Source organism: Callithrix jacchus, chromosome 5 (genome assembly GCF_049354715.1).
Source record: "Callithrix jacchus isolate 240 chromosome 5, calJac240_pri, whole genome shotgun sequence".
Classification (NCBI taxonomy): domain Eukaryota; kingdom Metazoa; phylum Chordata; class Mammalia; order Primates; family Cebidae; genus Callithrix; species Callithrix jacchus.
The window spans coordinates 105,659,653-105,678,541 of record NC_133506.1 but is presented as its reverse complement, the minus strand read 5'-3'; the positions used below and the strand labels follow the sequence as shown (position 1 = coordinate 105,678,541).

General features: G+C 48.8%; 1 protein-coding gene across 18 annotated transcripts in view; it reads right to left on the bottom strand.

Annotated features, from left to right (window-relative positions):
• Nucleotides 1-18,588, bottom strand: part of LYRM9 (LYR motif containing 9) — a 65,163-nt gene extending 46,575 nt beyond the window's left edge. For 3 of the 18 annotated variants that reach the window (XR_013535818.1, XR_013535820.1, XR_013535819.1), the window contains exons 1-5: nt 18,540-18,588; nt 6,298-6,437; nt 3,901-3,943; nt 3,707-3,799; nt 2,537-2,789 (exon numbers count right to left, since the gene is read on the bottom strand). Coding sequence is in view for 9 of the 18 variants with exons in the window: in XM_078374006.1 (XP_078230132.1) it covers nt 2,772-2,789; nt 3,707-3,799; nt 3,901-3,943; nt 6,298-6,419 (276 nt within the window). In the remaining 9 variants the exon portion in view is untranslated. Of the gene's footprint in view, nt 1-1,662; nt 2,790-3,553; nt 3,800-3,900; nt 3,944-6,293; nt 6,438-17,541; nt 17,664-18,539 lie in introns of those variants that run through there. The other 15 variants (XR_013535816.1, XR_013535817.1, XM_078374000.1 and 12 more) reach the window with 11 other exon arrangements.
• Nucleotides 18,589-18,889: the final 301 nt, after the last annotated feature.

Here is an 18,889-nt window from a genome sequence, read left to right as displayed (position 1 = left end):
AATTTAAGTCTGGCCAGAAATTTTTGAGGCTTTGTCTCAGTTTTCATCCAGGGATAGGGAGAATACAAACCTCCAGAAAAAAATATAAAGGAATTGTGAGACGAAAAGATAAATCTATGTTATGATCACATCCTATGAGCCACAACTGCTCAACCTCCAGGCAACCCACGTCTGTCTTTCCCTTACACTGTGAGTCCCTTCCTGCATGGAGGAAGGACTGGTAGTAAATGTTCAGTGAAGAGGGGGTGGGCATGGGGTGAAAAAGGGACTGTGTAGGGCAGGACAGGCTCTGCCCAGGGAGCATGTGCTGGTGCAGGACTCAAGACTAGCACTGCCTTGGAAGTCAGCCTCAGAAGGAAGCCCTTAAGGGCTTTAACATCTGCCTTTCACTATGCAGATAAAACCAGCAACTTTATAATGCAAATGCATCCCAGAAAGGCAATGTGAGTCCAAAGAAGTATCAAAGTGTGGACAACACGTCGGATCCTTTCCTGCTCGCATTGTGCTTGTACAGTGGATGCCAGGGAGAGCTGCAGGGACCCACCTAAAAAGAAGCATCGTCATCAGGTACACCAGAGACAAGAGATGGAGGGCACGTGGCTGCAGCCCATCTGTGTGCACTGCCTTAATCTCCCCAGCCTGTGGGATGTGCACCCCGTCACAGTGAAAGAAGTGAGCCTAACAGGTTAACAAACCTGCCCCAAGTCACACCACCTCTAAGTGACAGACTAAGATTCAAATTAAGGTGTGTGTAGCTCCAGAGCCCCTTCCAGCAGGCCACACTGGTTGACTCTGGGTCAAATCTTCATCTTCTTCCATTTGCTTGGAAGCTATTCTGTAAACCTTCAACTCCATGCATTTGAGAGTTGACAGGAGAGATGAAGGAGCCATCCCCACAGTCCACGCAGGGCTCGAAGCGGTAGAAGTTGGAGGGCAGGGTGGAAGGCAAGGCTGCTGCTGAGGACAGGAGGCTCTCCCAGGCTTCAACAGTGCTCCTGTGTGCACGGTACTGTGTGCTCCTGCCTCCCCTACCGTGGGCTCCTGCATGAGCGGGTGCACTACCCTCTGTGACAGCACAGAGGCTGGGAAGAGCAGCCAGCACACTGTTCACCCACCCCTGCTGGCTCCCTCACTGGCCAGCCTCACATTGCAGCTGGATACCCACTGTCTAACACATGACAAGTCAGCACGGCTGGACCAAGCACCTACCCAGGAACCAAAAGTCACGGAACCACTCTGGGAGCTGGTCAAGAGCAAGCAACACTAACCTATCCTGAACCCTTGTCAGCCTTCATTCATTTCTCTCCTACTGAGGAACTACATCTGGGATATGGCCACCCCCACTCCTGTGACCTCAATACAGCTCTGTCACCTGAGGAAAGGCCCCCAGTTCAACAGCAGGGGTGGGACAGGAGACTGGCTCAGCTTTGGGCTTAGCCTGAAACCTCTCAGCTTGCCCACAGCCTGGTAGGGCAAATCTGGCCTCATCAACTGTTGTGGAGCAGCGGGGCCAGTCCCAGTCACCTTCTCTGAAGAATGACACCTCCTGGGCAGCTTCATGTCTGACTCTATGTTCTCAACAATGGATGACACTTGCGGGGGGGGGGTGGACAACATATGCTTAGGGAATGCATGGCTTACCAGTTGAGAAGACATACAAGCTTCCACAAATTGATATATTTACTTCATTGTCAGCGGAGAACCCACACATATAAAGATATCTGAGTCACTTTAAGTCACATAATTGCAAGGACACAAACACATACTAGTTGATCCCTGTGGCTGAATGCCCTTGGGGAATACTCAAATCCCAGTGGGGTTTCTCTGCATCTTCTGGCCACTTCGGCCATTCTCCCTGAGCCCACCCAGCCTCTCCTGCTCCCTTCCATCCTTCCACAACGGTGGCAAAGCAGGGAAGGGCAGTCAAAACAAATTGCAGGTGCAAAGAGGCCTGGACAGGCCTGAGTTCACTGCAGCTGCTCTGGCATCCCTCCTTGGTTGATGTGGTGTAACTTCACCACTTAAGGACACTGTCAGTTCCCCGGAGGCAAGGCCCAGGGCTTCGACTTCCGTGGGCATGGAGAAACAGTGGTCAGGAAGAGCAGCTCCTTGGCAGACTGCAGGGTGTGTGACAACTGTGAGGGCTCAGGGCTACAAGTAGGGACAGGGCAAGCTAGCAAACAAATAACTGAGACCTGACACTGAGTGGCCTGGCGCAGAGCTGTGCAGGGCGATGCAGGAGCAGAGGAGGGACAGGGCAGGATGGCTTCCTCGGAGGGAGCCCTTCAGGCTCCGCCAAGCACATCTTCTGTGAGGCACTTCACCTTCATCTTACTGAATCTGGGATTCAAATCCAGAGCTGTCTGGTTCTAAAACCCATGTGCTCTCTTCTGTACAGGTTGCTCCCTGAGGGGACATCTGCTCTAGGACTCATAGAATGATAAAAAGATCTCCAGAATAAATGGATCACTTTCAGAGAAAAGTAAAAGAACAAAAACACAAAAACAAAAAAGACAGAAAATAAACAAAAAAATACCATATTCTCCCCAAATTTCACATGGTGAGCGGCTGGAAGTGCAAACATAAAGGATGCTGGCAACATGGCTGTGGCAAGAGGAGCCTCCGGAGAAGCAACGTCAGCTTCTCCTCCCCTGATTTCTGGCTGTTTCAGCCAACAAGGCCAATGGATCTTGCAAACCCACTGCTGCTTCTGAGCTCCAGAAGAGGGGCCTCTCAACATCCAGAGGCTAGGAAGGTCACTCTCAGGGCTCTCAGTTTTGCTTTTTATACTGCAAGACAGAGAGATTCGAAGTGAAGGAGGGAAGCCCACAGGGGCAGTAGGACTCTGGGGATATCTCGAGCCTGCATGATCTGGGCCTCCTCTGCCTCCTGCAGGGGCTTCTGGGAGGTGGGGAACCCAGGCAGGAGGCACTGGGCAGTCAAATCTCTACTTCATGCCTGGACTCCCTTTCTTCTTTAACGAAAAAGGAAGCTGATGGGGCTGGGGAGGGAGGATAATAAGGAAACTGGGCACCTGTCCTCTCTGAGTCTTGTTTTAGGGGGAAAAAAAATCTCAGGTGGAGGTGGACCCTTGGAAGCCAGCTGGTACAATTACTGGGCTTTAAAAAAATGGACCCTGGGCCCATACCTTAAGAGTGTGAGTTAGAAGGACAGGGAGGTAGGGGCACATTCCAACTCTCTAGGTCATTCTATTATCAGAGTCTAAAGGCCAAGACGCCAGTCTACATTCCTGACTCACTCCCTTCATCTACCAAAACATACTGAATATCTCCTCCATAATTCTGCCCCAGTGTGAATACCCCCCAGAGAAAGGGAGTCCCTCCCCAGGACAGCTTTCCTCTCTGCAGCATCTCAATGCCACTGCTGGCTCTGCACTATGGCTTCCAGGAAGATTGTTCTCTCCTCCTTCTTCCTGCTGCCCCCTCTCAGCTTGATCAACACTGTTGGGCAAAAATTTGCCTTTAAGGATGAAGAGTGAAAGCCCCTCCCCACTTGCAAAATATAAATGCAACCAGAAGGGATCTGCCATCACCTTTCAGCTTCTGGAGGAGGGAAGCAGCTGGATGGTGGCCTCCTCCACAGGGACCATTCTCAACTGTGGGGCAGGAGTGGCCTCTAGTGGTCATGGGGATCATGGCCAGCATCACCCCAGCTTGCAGGTGGAGCCAGGGGGCTAAGCACCTACTTTATTCATGATCCAGTCAGCATCTTCAATGGCTCTTTTAATAATTTGCTGGATTCTCTCAGGGTTGTCTTCATCTGAATGAACTCGAAAACTCTGCAAGTTTAAACATAAAAAAAGATGACCAGATGAAATTCCCAGGACCAGCAGCTTCAGAGCACCAGTCATGGGCAGGTACACTGCTGGGCACTTCATACCCAGCAACTCTCTTCATCCTCCATAGATGGTGATGATTGTCCCCTGTGGAGACAAGGAAACAGGCTCAGAGATCCTCACTTGCTGCAGAACAATAGCATTTGAATCCCAGTCTGTGTGACTGCAAAGCATGTATTCCTGCCACCAGGGGAGGTGCAAAAACTGGCCCCCAAGGTACCCCAAAATCAAGCTGGGCCCAAAGGCTATCAGGCCATGGAGGCCAAAGGGAACTTCCATCTCTCTTCCTCAGAGGAAGCTGCTTTCCCCAGGGTGAGATCTCTGCATGGGCTTCACAACAGGGAGGAATAAGTAGGGCTTCTCCAGATAGCCACACAGGGAAGGGAAGGGAGTTAGTAGAGAGAGTGGCTTCAGGAAATCCACCAGGTTGGATGCAGAGCATGGGCCGCTGTTTGCTTTTGACCAGATATTCACCCTTGAGAAGCAACCTAAGATTCAAAAAGAACTTGCACTGGGTACAATGGCTCACCGCTGGGTGCGGTGGCTCATCCCAGCACTTTGGGAGACTAAGGCAGGCCTCCCAAAGTGCTGGGCCACCTGAGGTCACAAGTTCCAGACCAGCCTGACCAACATCAGAGAAACTAAAAACACAGAATTAGCCAGGCATGGTGGTGCATGCCTATAATCCCAGCTACTCGGGAGGCTGTGGCAAGAGAAATGCTTGAACCTGGGAGGTGGAGGCTATAGTGAGTCCAGATCACGCCACTATACTCGTCTCAAAAAAAAAAAAAAAAAAAAAAAAAAAAAAAACTGGCACCTTCCTCCCCTGTCACTCCCAACCCCACACATCCTCCTGCTCCTCTTTGGGAGCCCCCTCAGCATCCACCTCTGGGATGCCCTCCCTGACTCCCTAGACAGCTATCTGCTCCCTTCTCCATGTTTCCACAGCCCTCTGTGGCTACTGCTACCTCCACTTTTTTTTTTACTTTCCATACTATATTTGTATGAATTTTAGCTAACTTTCTATTTGGAAATGATTTCTCACTTACAGAAGGTTGTGGTAATATATAAAGAATTCCTACCAGAATCACCAATTGTTAATATTTTGCTACACTCGCTTTATTGTTCTCTTTCTCTATGTATACGTTTTTTCAGAAGCATTTAAGAGTAAGTGCAGACACACTGCCCTTGCCCCTAAACATCCCTGTGTGTATATCCTAATGACAAGGGCGGTCTCTGACACGACCACAACAATTAAATTTGGAAGACTTAATATTGACACACTATGATCTAGAGCCCATATTCCAATTTCATGCACTGCCCCAGCAATAGTCCTTTTTTTTTTTTTTTTTTGTGAGACAGGATCTCACCTGTCACCTAGGGGAGAACGCAGTGGCACAATCACAGTTCACTGCAGTCTTGACCTCCTGGGCTCAAGCAATCCTCCCATCTCATTTGTTAATTTTTTTTGGAAACAAGGTCTTAGTATGTTGCCCAGGTTGGTCTTGAACTCCTGAGCTCAAACAATCTGCCTACCTCAGCCTCCCAAAGTGCTGGGATTACGGGCGTGAGCCACCACACCCATAATCCGTAATATTCTTTTTTTTTTTTTAATTTATTTTTATTTTATTTATTTTTTTTTTTTTGAGACGGAGTTGCGCTCCTGTTACCCAGGCGGGAGTGCAATGGCGCGATCTCGGCTCACCGCAACCTCCGCCTCCTGGGTTCAGGCAATTCTCCTGCCTCAGCCTCCTGAGTAGCTGGGATTACAGGCACGCGCCACCATGCCCAGCTAATTTTTTGTATCTTTAGTAGAGACGGGGTTTCACCATGTTGACCAGGCTGGTCTTGAACTCCTGACCTCAGGTGAACCACCCACCTCGGCCTCCCAAAGTGCTAGGATTTACAGGTGTGAGCCAGCACACCCGGCCCGTAATACTCTTTACAGCTATTTTTTTTCGGGTCTAGGATCCAATCTGGAATCACACATTACATTTAGTCACCATGTCTCTTGAGTTCTCTAATCCAGAACACTCTGCCTTTCTTTGTTTCACGACACTGACATTTTTGATGAGGACAGGTCAATTAATTATGTGGTGGATGGCCTCTCGATTATACCTGATGTTTTCTCAGGATTAAATTCAAGTTGTGCACTGTTGGCAGGGATGCCTTTGAGATGATGTCGTGCTTCACAGTCTATTTTAACTACCCGCTTAGCTGCCTCATGCATGCCCTAGAACAGCTAGTGTGCTGGGTGATGCACCCTCTGTTTCCTGGACAGAGAGGAGCTGGGCAGCCCAGCACTGGTTTCCTGTGGCTCTTACCACACTGCCACTTCACCACCATCGGAGAGACTAGCCCCATGCCCTGGCCTCTGACCCACGCCCCCAAGCCTGCCATCGGAGGCAGTCCCAGACCCGGTGGACCCAGCTCACACCTGCCTGATGGCATGCTTGTAATGCTGCTGGATGCCCTTGGTCGGCAGCTGCCGGCAACAGCGCAGCAAATATCGGTAGAGCTGCAGTGGCTTCTGAACCAGTTCTGCCCCTGGCAGCGGGGCCATCTGTGAGACCCTCTGTCCCTGGAAAACAAGGAGCATCACTTCTTCTAGGGCACCAAGCCAAGTTCTAGACTCAGCTCTGGCCCCCAGGTCCCAGCACTCTGGGAAGCTGGCATGGTTGGTACAGAGGCCCAGTGCCCCTCCTGTCCCACCCCATGGAGCCTGCATCTTGGGCTGGGCTGGGTGTTTAGCCCTGCAGAAGCCCCAGCCCAGAGCAGGCCCGCAAGGACCAAGAGTGAGTGTGGAGGGAAATATACAGCCTCATCCCTGGCGTCTTCTTTCTGGCACTCAACTTCAGGTGGTGTGTGAGTAGGTGTCCCTCACAGGCAGGGTAGGGGAGACAAGCAGGAAGACCCTGAGGGGCAATCACTAGGAAACCAGCTCTGACATTAGCCATGGCTGGCAAGAGCACAGGCCACGGAGGGGAGAATGCCCACAGGCCTGAGCCTCGAAACTCAAAGTATGCTCCTGAACCAGCAAAACCCACAGCAGCGGGAGTTTGTCAGAAATGCAGTCTCAGGCCCCATCCCAGGCCCACCAGATCAACCTGCATTTTAACAAGGATGCCAGGAGATTTGCATGCACATTTTAAAGTTTGAGAAGCATGAATCTAGGGGGCTCTGTACAAAGACACTGGACAGAGTCATCATGGTACACCCAGAGCCTGGGCACATGACTTCATTTTACTATGAGTTATGATCAGAATCACAATGGGCTGGATGAGGTGGCTCACACCTGTAAGGTGGGCAGATCACTTAAGGTCAGGAGTTCAAGACCAGCCTGGCCAACACAGTGAAACCCTGTCTCTACTAAAAATACAAAATTAGCCAGGCTTGGTGGTGCACGCCTGTAATCCCAACTACTCTGGAGGCTGAGGCAGGAGAATCGCTCTACCCCAGAAGTGGAGATGGCAGTGAGCTGAGATTGAAACACTGCACTTCAGCCTGGGCAATGCAGCAAGACTCCATCTCAAAAAAAAAAAAGAATCACAATGAGCACTTGTTTGTCTCTATTTACATGTAATTAATGCACACATAAGAAAACCAGGCACAGAGAGGTCTGGCAACCTGCCCAAGATCACACAGCTGATAAAGGTGGAGCTTGGATTTGAACTCGGACAGAGTGGCCCCAGAGTCTTATTCTAAAAAATAAATAAATAAATAAAGGCTGTATTGAGGTACAGTTGACATATAGCCAACTTCATAAAGTATATAATTTTGTAAGTGTAGCCACAGGTACACACTGGAGAAGTGAGCACTATAATCAAGACAGTAAACATATCCATCATCCCCAAAAGTTACCGCATGCCTTTTGTAATCCCTCCCTCACGCCCTCTCGACGTCCCCAACCCTAGGCAGCTACTGCTCTGCTTTCTATCACTAGAATTGTGCGCATTTTCCAGAGTTTCGCATAAATGGAATTACACAGCATACTCTCTTTGTGTCTGCAGAACCCACATGTTTCTCTATATTAAGGCTCTCTCTAAGTAACTCACAACTCTAGCCTAACCTCCTTTTTTTTAAGGGAACGATGAGAGTATAGATTGTTTTAAATGGCAAGTTCTAGAACATATGGGCTTGCTAAGCTTTCATCAAGCTCCTGCCTGAACCTCTAACACAGCATTTGCCTGGTATCCCAGTCCCTAGCCTGTCACTCCAGTCTCCACACCAACACCAAGTGAGCACTGGAATCAGTGTCCTGGGCGCATCCTAGTCAGCCACAGGAACTGCTCCCAGACCCCCCAGACCACCAAGTATGGCGCCTTTCAGTGCACGTGCAGCTCCCTGGCTGCGGACTCCTTCCCATCTCCTCCGTGTGAGGAACCTTGTTCATCCTTCCAGGCTCAGCTCAGTGTCCTTCCTCCAGGAAGCCCTTCCTCACTGTTCCTTTCTGGAGACAGTGGGGATCCCCCTATCCTCTGTGGGGCTGCAGAGCCCCGTTCACGGTGTTGCCAGGGACTTATCTGCTACCTCACCTGTGGCTCTCTCTGGGCTAAGCACCTGGCCCGCAGTGGGCTCCACTTACTGTTAACTAAACAGAATGAAGCTACTATCTCCTCTGTACAGAGAGACACCCGCTATGTTCCAGATGAAGGAGCTAAAAGAGATCCAGTGACTGGCCTTACTTTTAAAGGAACATACAAGAAAAAAAACACCCCCCTCCTGTCACCCCCTCCAAAAGAACCAGAAACTAAATCTATCAGATGCCCTTATACTAAGAAGGGAAGCTTAGCTGGTTCCAGAGGCTCCTTTATTCCATTTACAGCACATTATCTCCTCGGCAACAAAAAATGGGTCTCCTCAGCTATGTCAGCCAATTCCTCCTGGTTCCCTGACTCTTGCTCTGATGCTGGAGTGGACAGGTAGTTGTCTGACCCACACCATCCATTCTCCCTTCTAGTAACAGCCCCAACATCAAATCTGAGGTGCACTCCTCCCCATGTCTCAACCAGGTCTGAGCGGGACTATATCCAGTCCTAATCTATCAGAGCTCTGCATCCACATGGGAACAAGGACTGGCTCACACACGGGCATGTGACAAAAGCTAGCTAGTTCAATCAAAAAGCATTACAACACCTCTGCAGAAGTGGTGTGAAAGGACTCTAGCTCCTTTCCACTAAACTTGATGCTGGGAGGATTTGATCTTCTCTCTCAGTGAAGCCATCCTGCCTCCTCTAGAATCCTGAGACCATAGCCACAGAGCAGAAGGCAGAGCTGACACCCTAGGAAAAAACAAGCCCAAAGAATTTATTTGGGCCAGGGGTGGTGGCTCACGCCTGTAATGCCAGCACTTTGGGAGGCTGAGATCGGTGGATCGCTTGAAGCCAGGAGTTTGAGACCAATCTGAGCAACATAGGGAGACCCTGTCTCTATAAAAAATAAAAAGTTAACTGGTGGCATGTGACTGTAGTCCCAGCTACTCAGGAGGCTGAGATGGGAGGACCATTTGAGCCTCAGCAGTCGAGGATGCAGTGAGCTGTGATTACACCATAGCACTCAGCCTGGATGATACAAAGTGAGACTGTCTAAAATAAAATTCATTTGAGCCCTAAAACCATCTACCTGAAGGAAGTCCTTCCCCTAGACTTCTCAATAATCTGAGCCAATTAATCCCCTTTCACCCAAGCAGCCGAGGTTTGTTGTTCTGTCACTTGTAACCCAAAGGGTACTAACTGTCGGACAATCCTGACCTCACAGATTCTTCCATGATGCACTCTGATGGTTCCAGCTGTAAGGAAGAGTTGAATAGGACAGGGCTCCTCGAGTTCCTCCTGCCATCAATCATGACCCTGCCAGTCCAACTCGATACCCTTTGGCCCAGAAATCAGAGGGGAACCCATTCAAGGGTGGCCAAGACCATCAGAGCAACCATAGGAGACATACCACTGAAGTTCCCAACCTGATGGGTAGACTCCACTGGCAGGCTTCCCCAAACTATATAAAGTAGTAATCAAATATTGTAAAATGCTAGTCGGGGAACAGATGGTTACCATCTGCAGTCCTCAAAATTAACATTTGGAAAGAGCACAACTTTGTTTCATTACTTAAAAACTCAAGCAATACTTAGTAACCAACCCAGCAAGTATGGGCGGCAGATTATTTTCAGCTCAATTATAATACTTAGTCATTCTCAGTAATAACTAGTAGAGAATACATGTGTGGGTCCACTTAGAAGAGCTAAACTAAAAATGTTTTAATTTAATTTAAATTGTGGGTTTGCTATTATTTAAGGGGCAATGAACTTCACAGCATCTTTGCTAAAACTGCAGTCAAAGCCTCTGGCCCTGGCAACACTAGCCTCCCTTGCCCTGCCCTTTGGACTTGATCGTGGCCTCTGCACCCTGGCTCCCCGCCTCTGTGATGGCTCCTCCATCTTCCCAGGCAACCAAACCAAAATCATCACCAGCAACCCAGGTTCCTCCTCCTCCTCAATCTCCATGCCACCGGTTTCTAAGTCCTATCAAATTTTATCTCTGAATGCCCCTCACATTTGTCCCTTCCTCCCCACTCCACTGCATACCCTTGGTTCAGTCTCTCCTCTCTCTGGGACAACTGCAATAGCCCCTAGCTGGTCTTCCTGTCTTCCAGTCCATTTCCTGCCAATCTACTCTGCCCAACAGCCACAGTGAATCCTTCTAAAACATAAATCTCAGGGTGTCCTGTCCTTCCTCAAACCCCTAATATCCACCTCTACCCCCATCATTCATGGCAACTTTTCCCAAAACGTAGAACAAATACCCAAAACTAATTTAAGTAGCATATGGCCAGCATTTTTTATTGTAATGATTTTATATTTATTTTTATGTGTAATGAAGGGGAAAAAATACGTTTTCATAGGTATTAATGGCCTAAGGCACTTTTTTCAAATGAGCATAAAATTATTTTTTGTTTTGTTTTGTTTTTCTATCAGCAGCATAAAAACGTTGCTTTTTTTTTTTTAATGTATCAAACAAATAATAATGCAATTGAAATGTGGAACTGGCAAAAATCATGAGGGTTCTGAAGTGTAGAAAGCATTGGTCTTTCCTCACTTCTTTTCCAGAATAAAAGCCAGGCCCCTTTCCATGGCCTGCAAGGCCCCTCTCGATCTGGCCCGTACCTACCCCTCATCTGCATCTCTCACCACCCAAGCCCTGTATGGCGCACTCCATGATAGCCCATGCTGTGTTTGCCATTATGGTCTCAGCGCTGGGACAGAATGTCTGGCATGGAGTAGATGTATAAGTTGGGGTTTTCCAAAGAAACAGAACCTATAGGAGGGTGTGTGTGTGTGTGTGTAAGAGAGTTTATTATAATGAACTGGCTCATGTAATTAAGGAGACTGGCAAGTCCAAAATCTGTAGCTCCAATGTCCCAGTTCAAGTACAAAGGCTGGAAGCTGCTGTAGAACCAGGAAGAGCTGATGTCCCAGTTGGAAAGCCACAGGCAAGAGAATCCTCTCTTAGGGGAGGCTTAGACTTTTCTTTCTATTAAGGCCTTCGATGGATTGGATAAGGCTCACCGATATTAGAGAGAGCAGTGTGCTTTACTCCATCACACAATTTAAATGTTAATCTCATCCACAGACACCTGCCTTGAAAATACCCAAAATAATGTTTGACCAAATATCTGGGCTCCCTGTGGCCCAGCCAAGTTGACATATAAAATTAACCATCCTGGTAGACATTTCATTTCTATTTTGAACGAATCCTCCTACTTCTGCCTACAGTGCCCCTCTCTGCTTCCTGCCCACCTCCTGCCTCTTCCACTCTCAGCTCTGTGGTCTGGCATCTCCTGAAAGCCCTCACCGACCCGGCCACCATGCTCAGCGGTAGGCCTGTGGTTACCTCAAAACAGCCTTCATCACCCCGCATTACTCTATGTCAGGCTTCTAGTGTAGGCTCTTGCTGGGATTGCTAGAATCTTAGCCACCTGCCCTCAGGCCCCACCAGCCATTCTCCATATGGGGGTCACAGTGATTTATCAAGTTCCTGAATGCAGGTCTTCACTGGATGTGAAACAACAGTGTGAATAATTAATTTTCTTGGGTTAGGGGACAGATGTGGTTATGTGGGAGAATAACCGTATTCTCAGGAGACGCAGGTGGAAGTACTTAAGAGGTGATGTGTCATCAGGTCTGCAGCTTCCTTTCAAATAGATCAGCAAAAGACAACAGAGAGAGTGAGAAGATGAAGAAATAGAGCAGAATGTTAAGACTGTGCTCAGATAGTAGGCGTTAAGAGTGAGCATCTTGCTGTTATTTTAACTTCCATATATTTGGAAAATCTTTCTGATAAAAAATTGGTTTAGAAACACACCTGGCAGGGAGTCACCCAGCTTTCCTCCCTACATGTGCTCCAAGTGGCAGGGAACTCTCAAGTCCCCCATTTTCTTTCTTTCTTTCTTTTTTTTTTTTTTTTTGAGACAGAATTTTGCTCTTGTTGCCTGGGCTGGAGTGCAATGGCACCATCTCAGCTCACCGCAACCTCTGCCTCAACCTCCATCTCCCAGGTTCAAGTGATTCCCCCTCAGCCTCCCAAGCAGCTGGGATCACAGGCATGCACCACCACATCTGGCTAATTTTTGTATTATTAGTAGAGATGAGGTTTCTCCATGTTGGTCAGGCTGGTCTTGAATTCCAAACCTCAGTTTAGCCGCCCGCCTCGGCCTCCCAAAGTGCTGGGATTATAAGCATGAGCCACCACACCTGGCCAAGTCCCCCAATTTCACTCTGCTAAAGTTATTGAAAAGTCCCTCTGGTTCTGAGTTAAAATCCCCCACTGTAAAGTTCTACTCCCTGGTCTGAGCTCTACACTTTGGGACAAAGTCTTCCCACACCTACCCGAAAGCCCAGCTTTTCATTATTCACAGTCAACTAGTCCAGCCCCTCCCTAGACCCTTTTCCAACGTTAAGCATCCAATGTAAGCCTGCTGTCGTCTCTCAAGGTGTCTCCATCCTACCTGCCCTCCCCTGAACGCATGTACCTTTATTTCTGATACCATTCTTAACCGTGCTGTCCCATGGGAAAACAACAGTTCTGACCAGCTCCCTGTTGCCTCCTTTGACCTGGGAATTCAAGAAATGCAGCTCAGACTGCATTCTCTGCTGGGGCCCTCATGTGGCCCTGGGATTTGGCTCAAAGGCACTTTTCCATGAGCTGTTCTTTTGTTGTGGTTGTTGTTGTTAAGACGGAGTCTCATTCTGTCACCCAGGCTGAAGTGCAGTGGTGCAATCTCAGCTCACTGCAACCTCCGCCTCCCAGGTTCAAGTGATTCTCCTGCCTCCACCTCCCAGTAGCTGGGATTACACGTGTGCACCACCACACACGGCTAATTTTTGTATTTTTTAATAGAGACAGGGTTTCCCCATGTTGGCCAGGCTGATCTCAAACTCCTGACCTCAGGTGATCTGCCTGCCTCGGCCTCCTGAAGTGCTGGGATTATAGGAGTGAGCCACCACACCCGGCTCCATGAGCTTTTCTTAAATCTGTTTCCCATCTTTTATTTTATGAAATCATTCCAGAGTCACAATCCGCCACCATCCTTGGGGAGTGTCTATTATCTGACTGAATGTTATCCAACTCAATTCAACAAAACAAAAGCACAGAAACAGTCACATACCAGGTACACACAAGGTAAGTACAAAGAGAAAGAGATTAACCCTATATAATGTAAGCGTCAGTCCACTACACCATGCCATTCAGAGCATCTAGCAATGTGTACTACTCTGGACCCAGCTCTAGGACCACAGAGATGAACAGTCCAGTGTACCTAGCTCTCCAACCCAGAGCCTTCTGCAAAGCTGATGGCTCTCATCCAGGACATGCCAAGTTTGAGAGCTTTTCATGTTACCTCATTTAACCCTCACAAAAATATTTTAAGGTAGGCATCATTAGTCTTCTTTTTTAGATAGGAGGAAACTGAGGCCCTGAAGGGTTAAGTATTTTGCCAGAAGCAACAAGGCTAGTATAGAGCAAGGCCAGGAATAGAACCTAGGCCTATTTGATCCCAAAGACTATGCCCTTATCTGCTTCATGAAACCACCTGCTATGCCTGAGCCACCCACAAAAACACTGATCTGCCTGGCCAGGTGCTGTGGCTCACGCCTGTAATCCCAACACTCTGGGAGGCCGAGGTGGGAAGATCACGAGGTCAGGGGTTTGAGACCAGTCTGGCCAACATGGTGAAACCCCGTCTCTACTAAAAATAGAAAAATCAGCCTGGCGTGGTAGCATGCGTCTGTAATCCCAGCTACTTGGGAGATTGAGGCAGGAGAATTGCTTGAACCCGGGAGGCGGAGGTTGCAGTGAGCTGAGATAGCACCACTGCACTGCAGCCTGAATGACAAGAGCCAGACTCCGTCTCAAAAAACAGATCAGGGCTAAGAACCCACAAAGATCTCTGGCAGGGCTCATCCAAGATGAGGTTCAAGCATTTATAAAAGCATTTGACTGTACTATTATCCAGGACTCCTCAATCTTCTCTACAAAACCTTGCTTCATGCCTTTCTGAAACCCAAGGACATCATCTGCAGCTTCCCCTTGCAGACAGACGGGAAAAAAAAAAAACAGAAAGAGTCACCAGGCTGACATCAATTACTCAGATAAAGGAAAGGGGCAACTAAAGAAATGCTTAACAACAAAGCTCTTATCAAATCCAAAGGAGAATATGACAGAATTTTTAAAAAGAGAAAATAAAGCTACAAAGGTAATTTCCTGGATGCCAAGTGGTATCACTGGCACAGATGTTGAGAAACAGGCCTACAGTCCCATTCAACCCCACTGTCCTTTTCCCTAACCTATGTCCCTAACCTAAAATAAATGGGAAAAAGTCATATATTAAAAAAGGAAAGAATGAATGAAACTGCAGAATATAACCAGAATTTATGCCCTCTTGAGGACTTATACAAGCTAAATTAAGCCTGCACAGGCCATTTTTTAAATATGCAATTACTCTTCTTGACGGGGAAAGTTGAAAAATAGGAATAAAGTGGTTTTGCTTCCACCCCCACGCACTCCAGGGTTCCATCTTGCACATCTGTGTTCTCCCAAGCTAGCAATAGGGCACCAATCCCTGCCTCCTCCAGTCCCTCTCCGACACAGTCAAGGCTCTCAATTCCCCTCACCCTCTCCCTGCCCCATTTGTCCCTGTTGGCAGTACCTTGGTTCCCAGCTTTGTACCCATACCCAGCTGTGACTATCCGAATACCCCCCGTTCTCCCTCCTTCCAGCCCAATCCACATAGTGCCACCCAAGAACTCTTCCTAAAAAGCACTCCTCGCCACTCCCCTTCCTCAAAACCTCTATGGAGAGGTCTCTACCCATAGCCTTCTGAGATCTGTTTCAATCCCTGTCATCAATCTCCCCTCCTGCTGTCCTTCCCACACCTCCTGCATTTTAGCCACAGATTAAACTTGGAGGACTTTGGGATCAGAAAGTCTGGGTTCAAATCCTGGTTCTATCACTAGCTAGTTCTAGGACTCTGGACAAGTTTCTTAACTTCTATCTTGAAGTCTGTTTCCCATCTGTCAATGGGGTACCTAATAAATAGGACTATTGTAAAGATGAAATTAACACTCCTAGACTACTAATCACCATGCCTGCCTGGTACACACTATGTGTTTACTACTATTATTGCTAATATCATCTCTGAAACATGCTGTGCTCTTCAATACTTCCTTCCCCTACCTTGACTTCTTCACCTGCCTCCAGAATTCCTCTTCATCCTTAAAGATCCAGTTGCGGGTCACCTCCTTGAGGCTTTCATCCCATGCTGTTCACACCTCTATTACAGTCACACTACTCTGTAATCACTTATTGTGATTACAATCAACGTGACAGAAGAATATAGAGCAGGTTTTAGAGACAAAGAACCCTAGTTTAGGCCGGGCGCAGTGGCTCAAGCCTGTAATCCCAGCACTTTGGGAGGCTGAGGCGGGTGGATCACGAGGTCAAGAGATCGAGACCATCCTGGTCAACATGGTGAAACCCCGTCTCTACTAAAAATACAAAAAATTAGTTGGGCATGGTGGCGCGTGCCTGTAATCCCAGCTACTCAGGAGGCTGAAGCAGGAGAATTGCCTGAACCCAGGAGTCGGAGGTTGCAGTGAGCCGAGATTGCTCCATTGCACTCCACCCTGGGTAACAAGAGCGAAACTCCGTCTCAAAAAAAAAAAAGAACCCTAGTTTAAAAGCCTACCTCTGCCATTTACTAGCTGTGTAATTCTGGGCTACCTGGTTGACTTCTCTGTACTGCTTCTTTCCCCACTGTAAAGTGGAGAAAAGAATAACCCACCTCACAGGGGTTTTGTTGGCTGGGCACGGTGGCTCATGCCTATAATCCCCGCACTTTGGGAGGCCGAGACGGGTGGATCAGCTGAGGTCAGGAGTTTGAGATCAGCCTGGCCAACATGAACAAACTTCATCTCTACTAAAAATATAAAAAAGTTAGCCGGGAGTTGTGCCTGTAATCCCAGCTACTCAGGAGGCTGAGGCAAGAGAACTGCTCACACCCAGGAAGTGGAGGTTGCAGTGAGCTGAGATCGTGTTATTGCACTCCAGCCTGAGCAACAGAGCAGAACTCCATCTCAAAAAAAAATAAAATAAACCCACCTCTCAGGGCTTTTGTAAAGACCAACGTAGCTAACATATGGAAAGTGCCTAGCACAGGGAGCTGACACATCTTAAGTGCTTGAACATCTTTTTATTTTTTTCCTGAGACAGGGTCTCACTCTGTCACCCAGATTAGAGTACAGTGGCATGATCAGGGATCGCTGCAGTCTCAACTTCCTGGGCTCAAGCAATTCTTCTACCTCAGCCTCTCAAGTAGCTGGGATCACAGGTACATGCCACCATATCTGGCTAATTTTTAAAAATTATTTATAGAAACGAGGTCTCACTAAGTTGCCCAGGCTGGTCTCGAAACCCTAGGCTCAAATGATCCTCCTTCCTCAGCCTTCTACAGTGCAGAGATTACAGGCATGAGCCACTGGGCCCAGCCTTGAACATCTTACCCTTTCCTACTTTACTTGGCTATCTGTTCCTTGCTGACTGTAAGCTTCTGGAGGACAAGAAACTGTACTGCATTAGTTCAACACCTCTGAAATAACATTTATAAAAAATATATATATACTGTATTAGTCACTCCTCCACAGTTAACAGTACCTGAACCATAACAGAAGTTCCATAGATGTCGATCGATTCCCAAGTTACCAGAGGAAAGTAAACCAAGTAGGAAACCGTCCGAAACATAAGCCTACAGCAGGTGAACCCAGAAAACATTATGCTAAGTGAACGAAGCCAGTAACAAGGTGCTACTTAATGTATGATTCCATGAAACATCCAGAATAGGCAAATCTACAGAGACAGAAGTACATTAGTGGTTGCCTAGGGCTGGGAGAATGGGAGGAGATGGGAGGGGGGAATGGCAGCTAAAGGAGGTGTTTCTTTTGAGGGGTAATGTTCTAAGACATTATGGTGATGGCTGCAAACACACTAAAAGACACTGAATTGCCTGTAATCCCAGCAACTTTGGGAGGCCAAGTCAGGCAGATCACGAGGTCAGAAGTTCGAGACCAGCCTGACCGAAATGGTGAAACCCTGTCTCTACTAAAAATATAAAAATCAGCCGGGCGTGGTGGCACGCACCTGTAATCCCAGCTACTCGGGAGGCTGAGGCAGGAGAATCGCTTGAACCCAGGAGACGGGGCTTGCAGTGAGCTGAGATCCTGCCACTGCACTCCAGCTCGGGCGACACAGCAAGACTCGGTCTCAAAAAAAAAAAAAAAAAGACAATTGTGCACTTTAGATGGGTGAACTGTATGCTTCCTATATTACATCTCAATAAAATTGTTTTTAAGACAACAACCACAAAAAAGGATCAATCCTAGGAGGGAAAGGGTGTCGGGCCACTAGGACTTGCTCTTAAGCAGAAGTATAAATCATCATGTCAAGGTTACTCGGGCCACCAGGTGCCGCGGGCAGAGGGACGGAGGAGGTAACATTCTTCTTTAAAAGTGGCCTGGCCGGGCGCGGTGGCTCATGCCTGTAATCCCAGCACTTTGGGAGGCCGAGGCGGGTGGATCACGAGGTCAAGAGATCGAGACCATCCTGGTCAACATGGTGAAACCCCGTCGCTACTAAAAATACAAAAAATTAGCTGGGCACGGTGGCGCGTGCCTGTAATCCCAGCTACCAAGGAGGCTGAGGCAGGAGAATTGCCTGAACCCAGGAGGCGGAGGTTGCGGTGAGCCGAGATCGCGCCATTGCACTCCAGCCTGGGTAACAAGAGCGACACTCCGTCACAAAAAAAAAAAAAAAAAAAAAAAAGTGGCCTGGCCGTTAGCCTCTGGGAGGCTGGCTCCCCCGGCTGCTCCGGACCCCCCGCGTCCCTCGCTCGCGCCACGGGCCTTTCCTGATTCTCTGGGGCCTACCGCCCAGGCCTGCGTCAGGCCCCGGCACCGCGCTCCGATGCACCTGGCTCTTCGGGGGAAGAGCGCGGACCGCGAGGGAAAGGGGCCTACGCGGGTCGCCCTTACGTCTTCTATAGGTCTGAGGACGCTCGAGGCCCTCACATCCCTAGCCCGCCCCCCGCCTCCCCGTGTCCCCGCCCTCGGCCTCGGCCTGCGCAGCGGGGCTCAGCTCACCCGCCTCCAGGGGGACTCCAGCCCCGGACGCCGCCGCGGGGACAAGTGCGCCTGCGCCCCGGGGACGGAGCGGCACCACCCCTGCCCGATGATGGCGAGCCCAGCGCCCTCTGCCGACCGCTCGCGGGACTCGGGGTCCTACTGGGTGCCTCTTCCTTAAACCGACTCCTCCCAATTAAAAAGGAAAGCTGTCCCTACTGACAGCCCCCGTTACCTGTTACCTCAAACGCCCACTCCGCCTTCTGGCTGTTGCTACGCCAGATAAAAGCCCCAAAGGCACGCTCTCCTCCTTATTCCTGAATATGGATTGTGCTAAAATAGTAGGGATGTTCAAGATCTCTGAAAGGCTT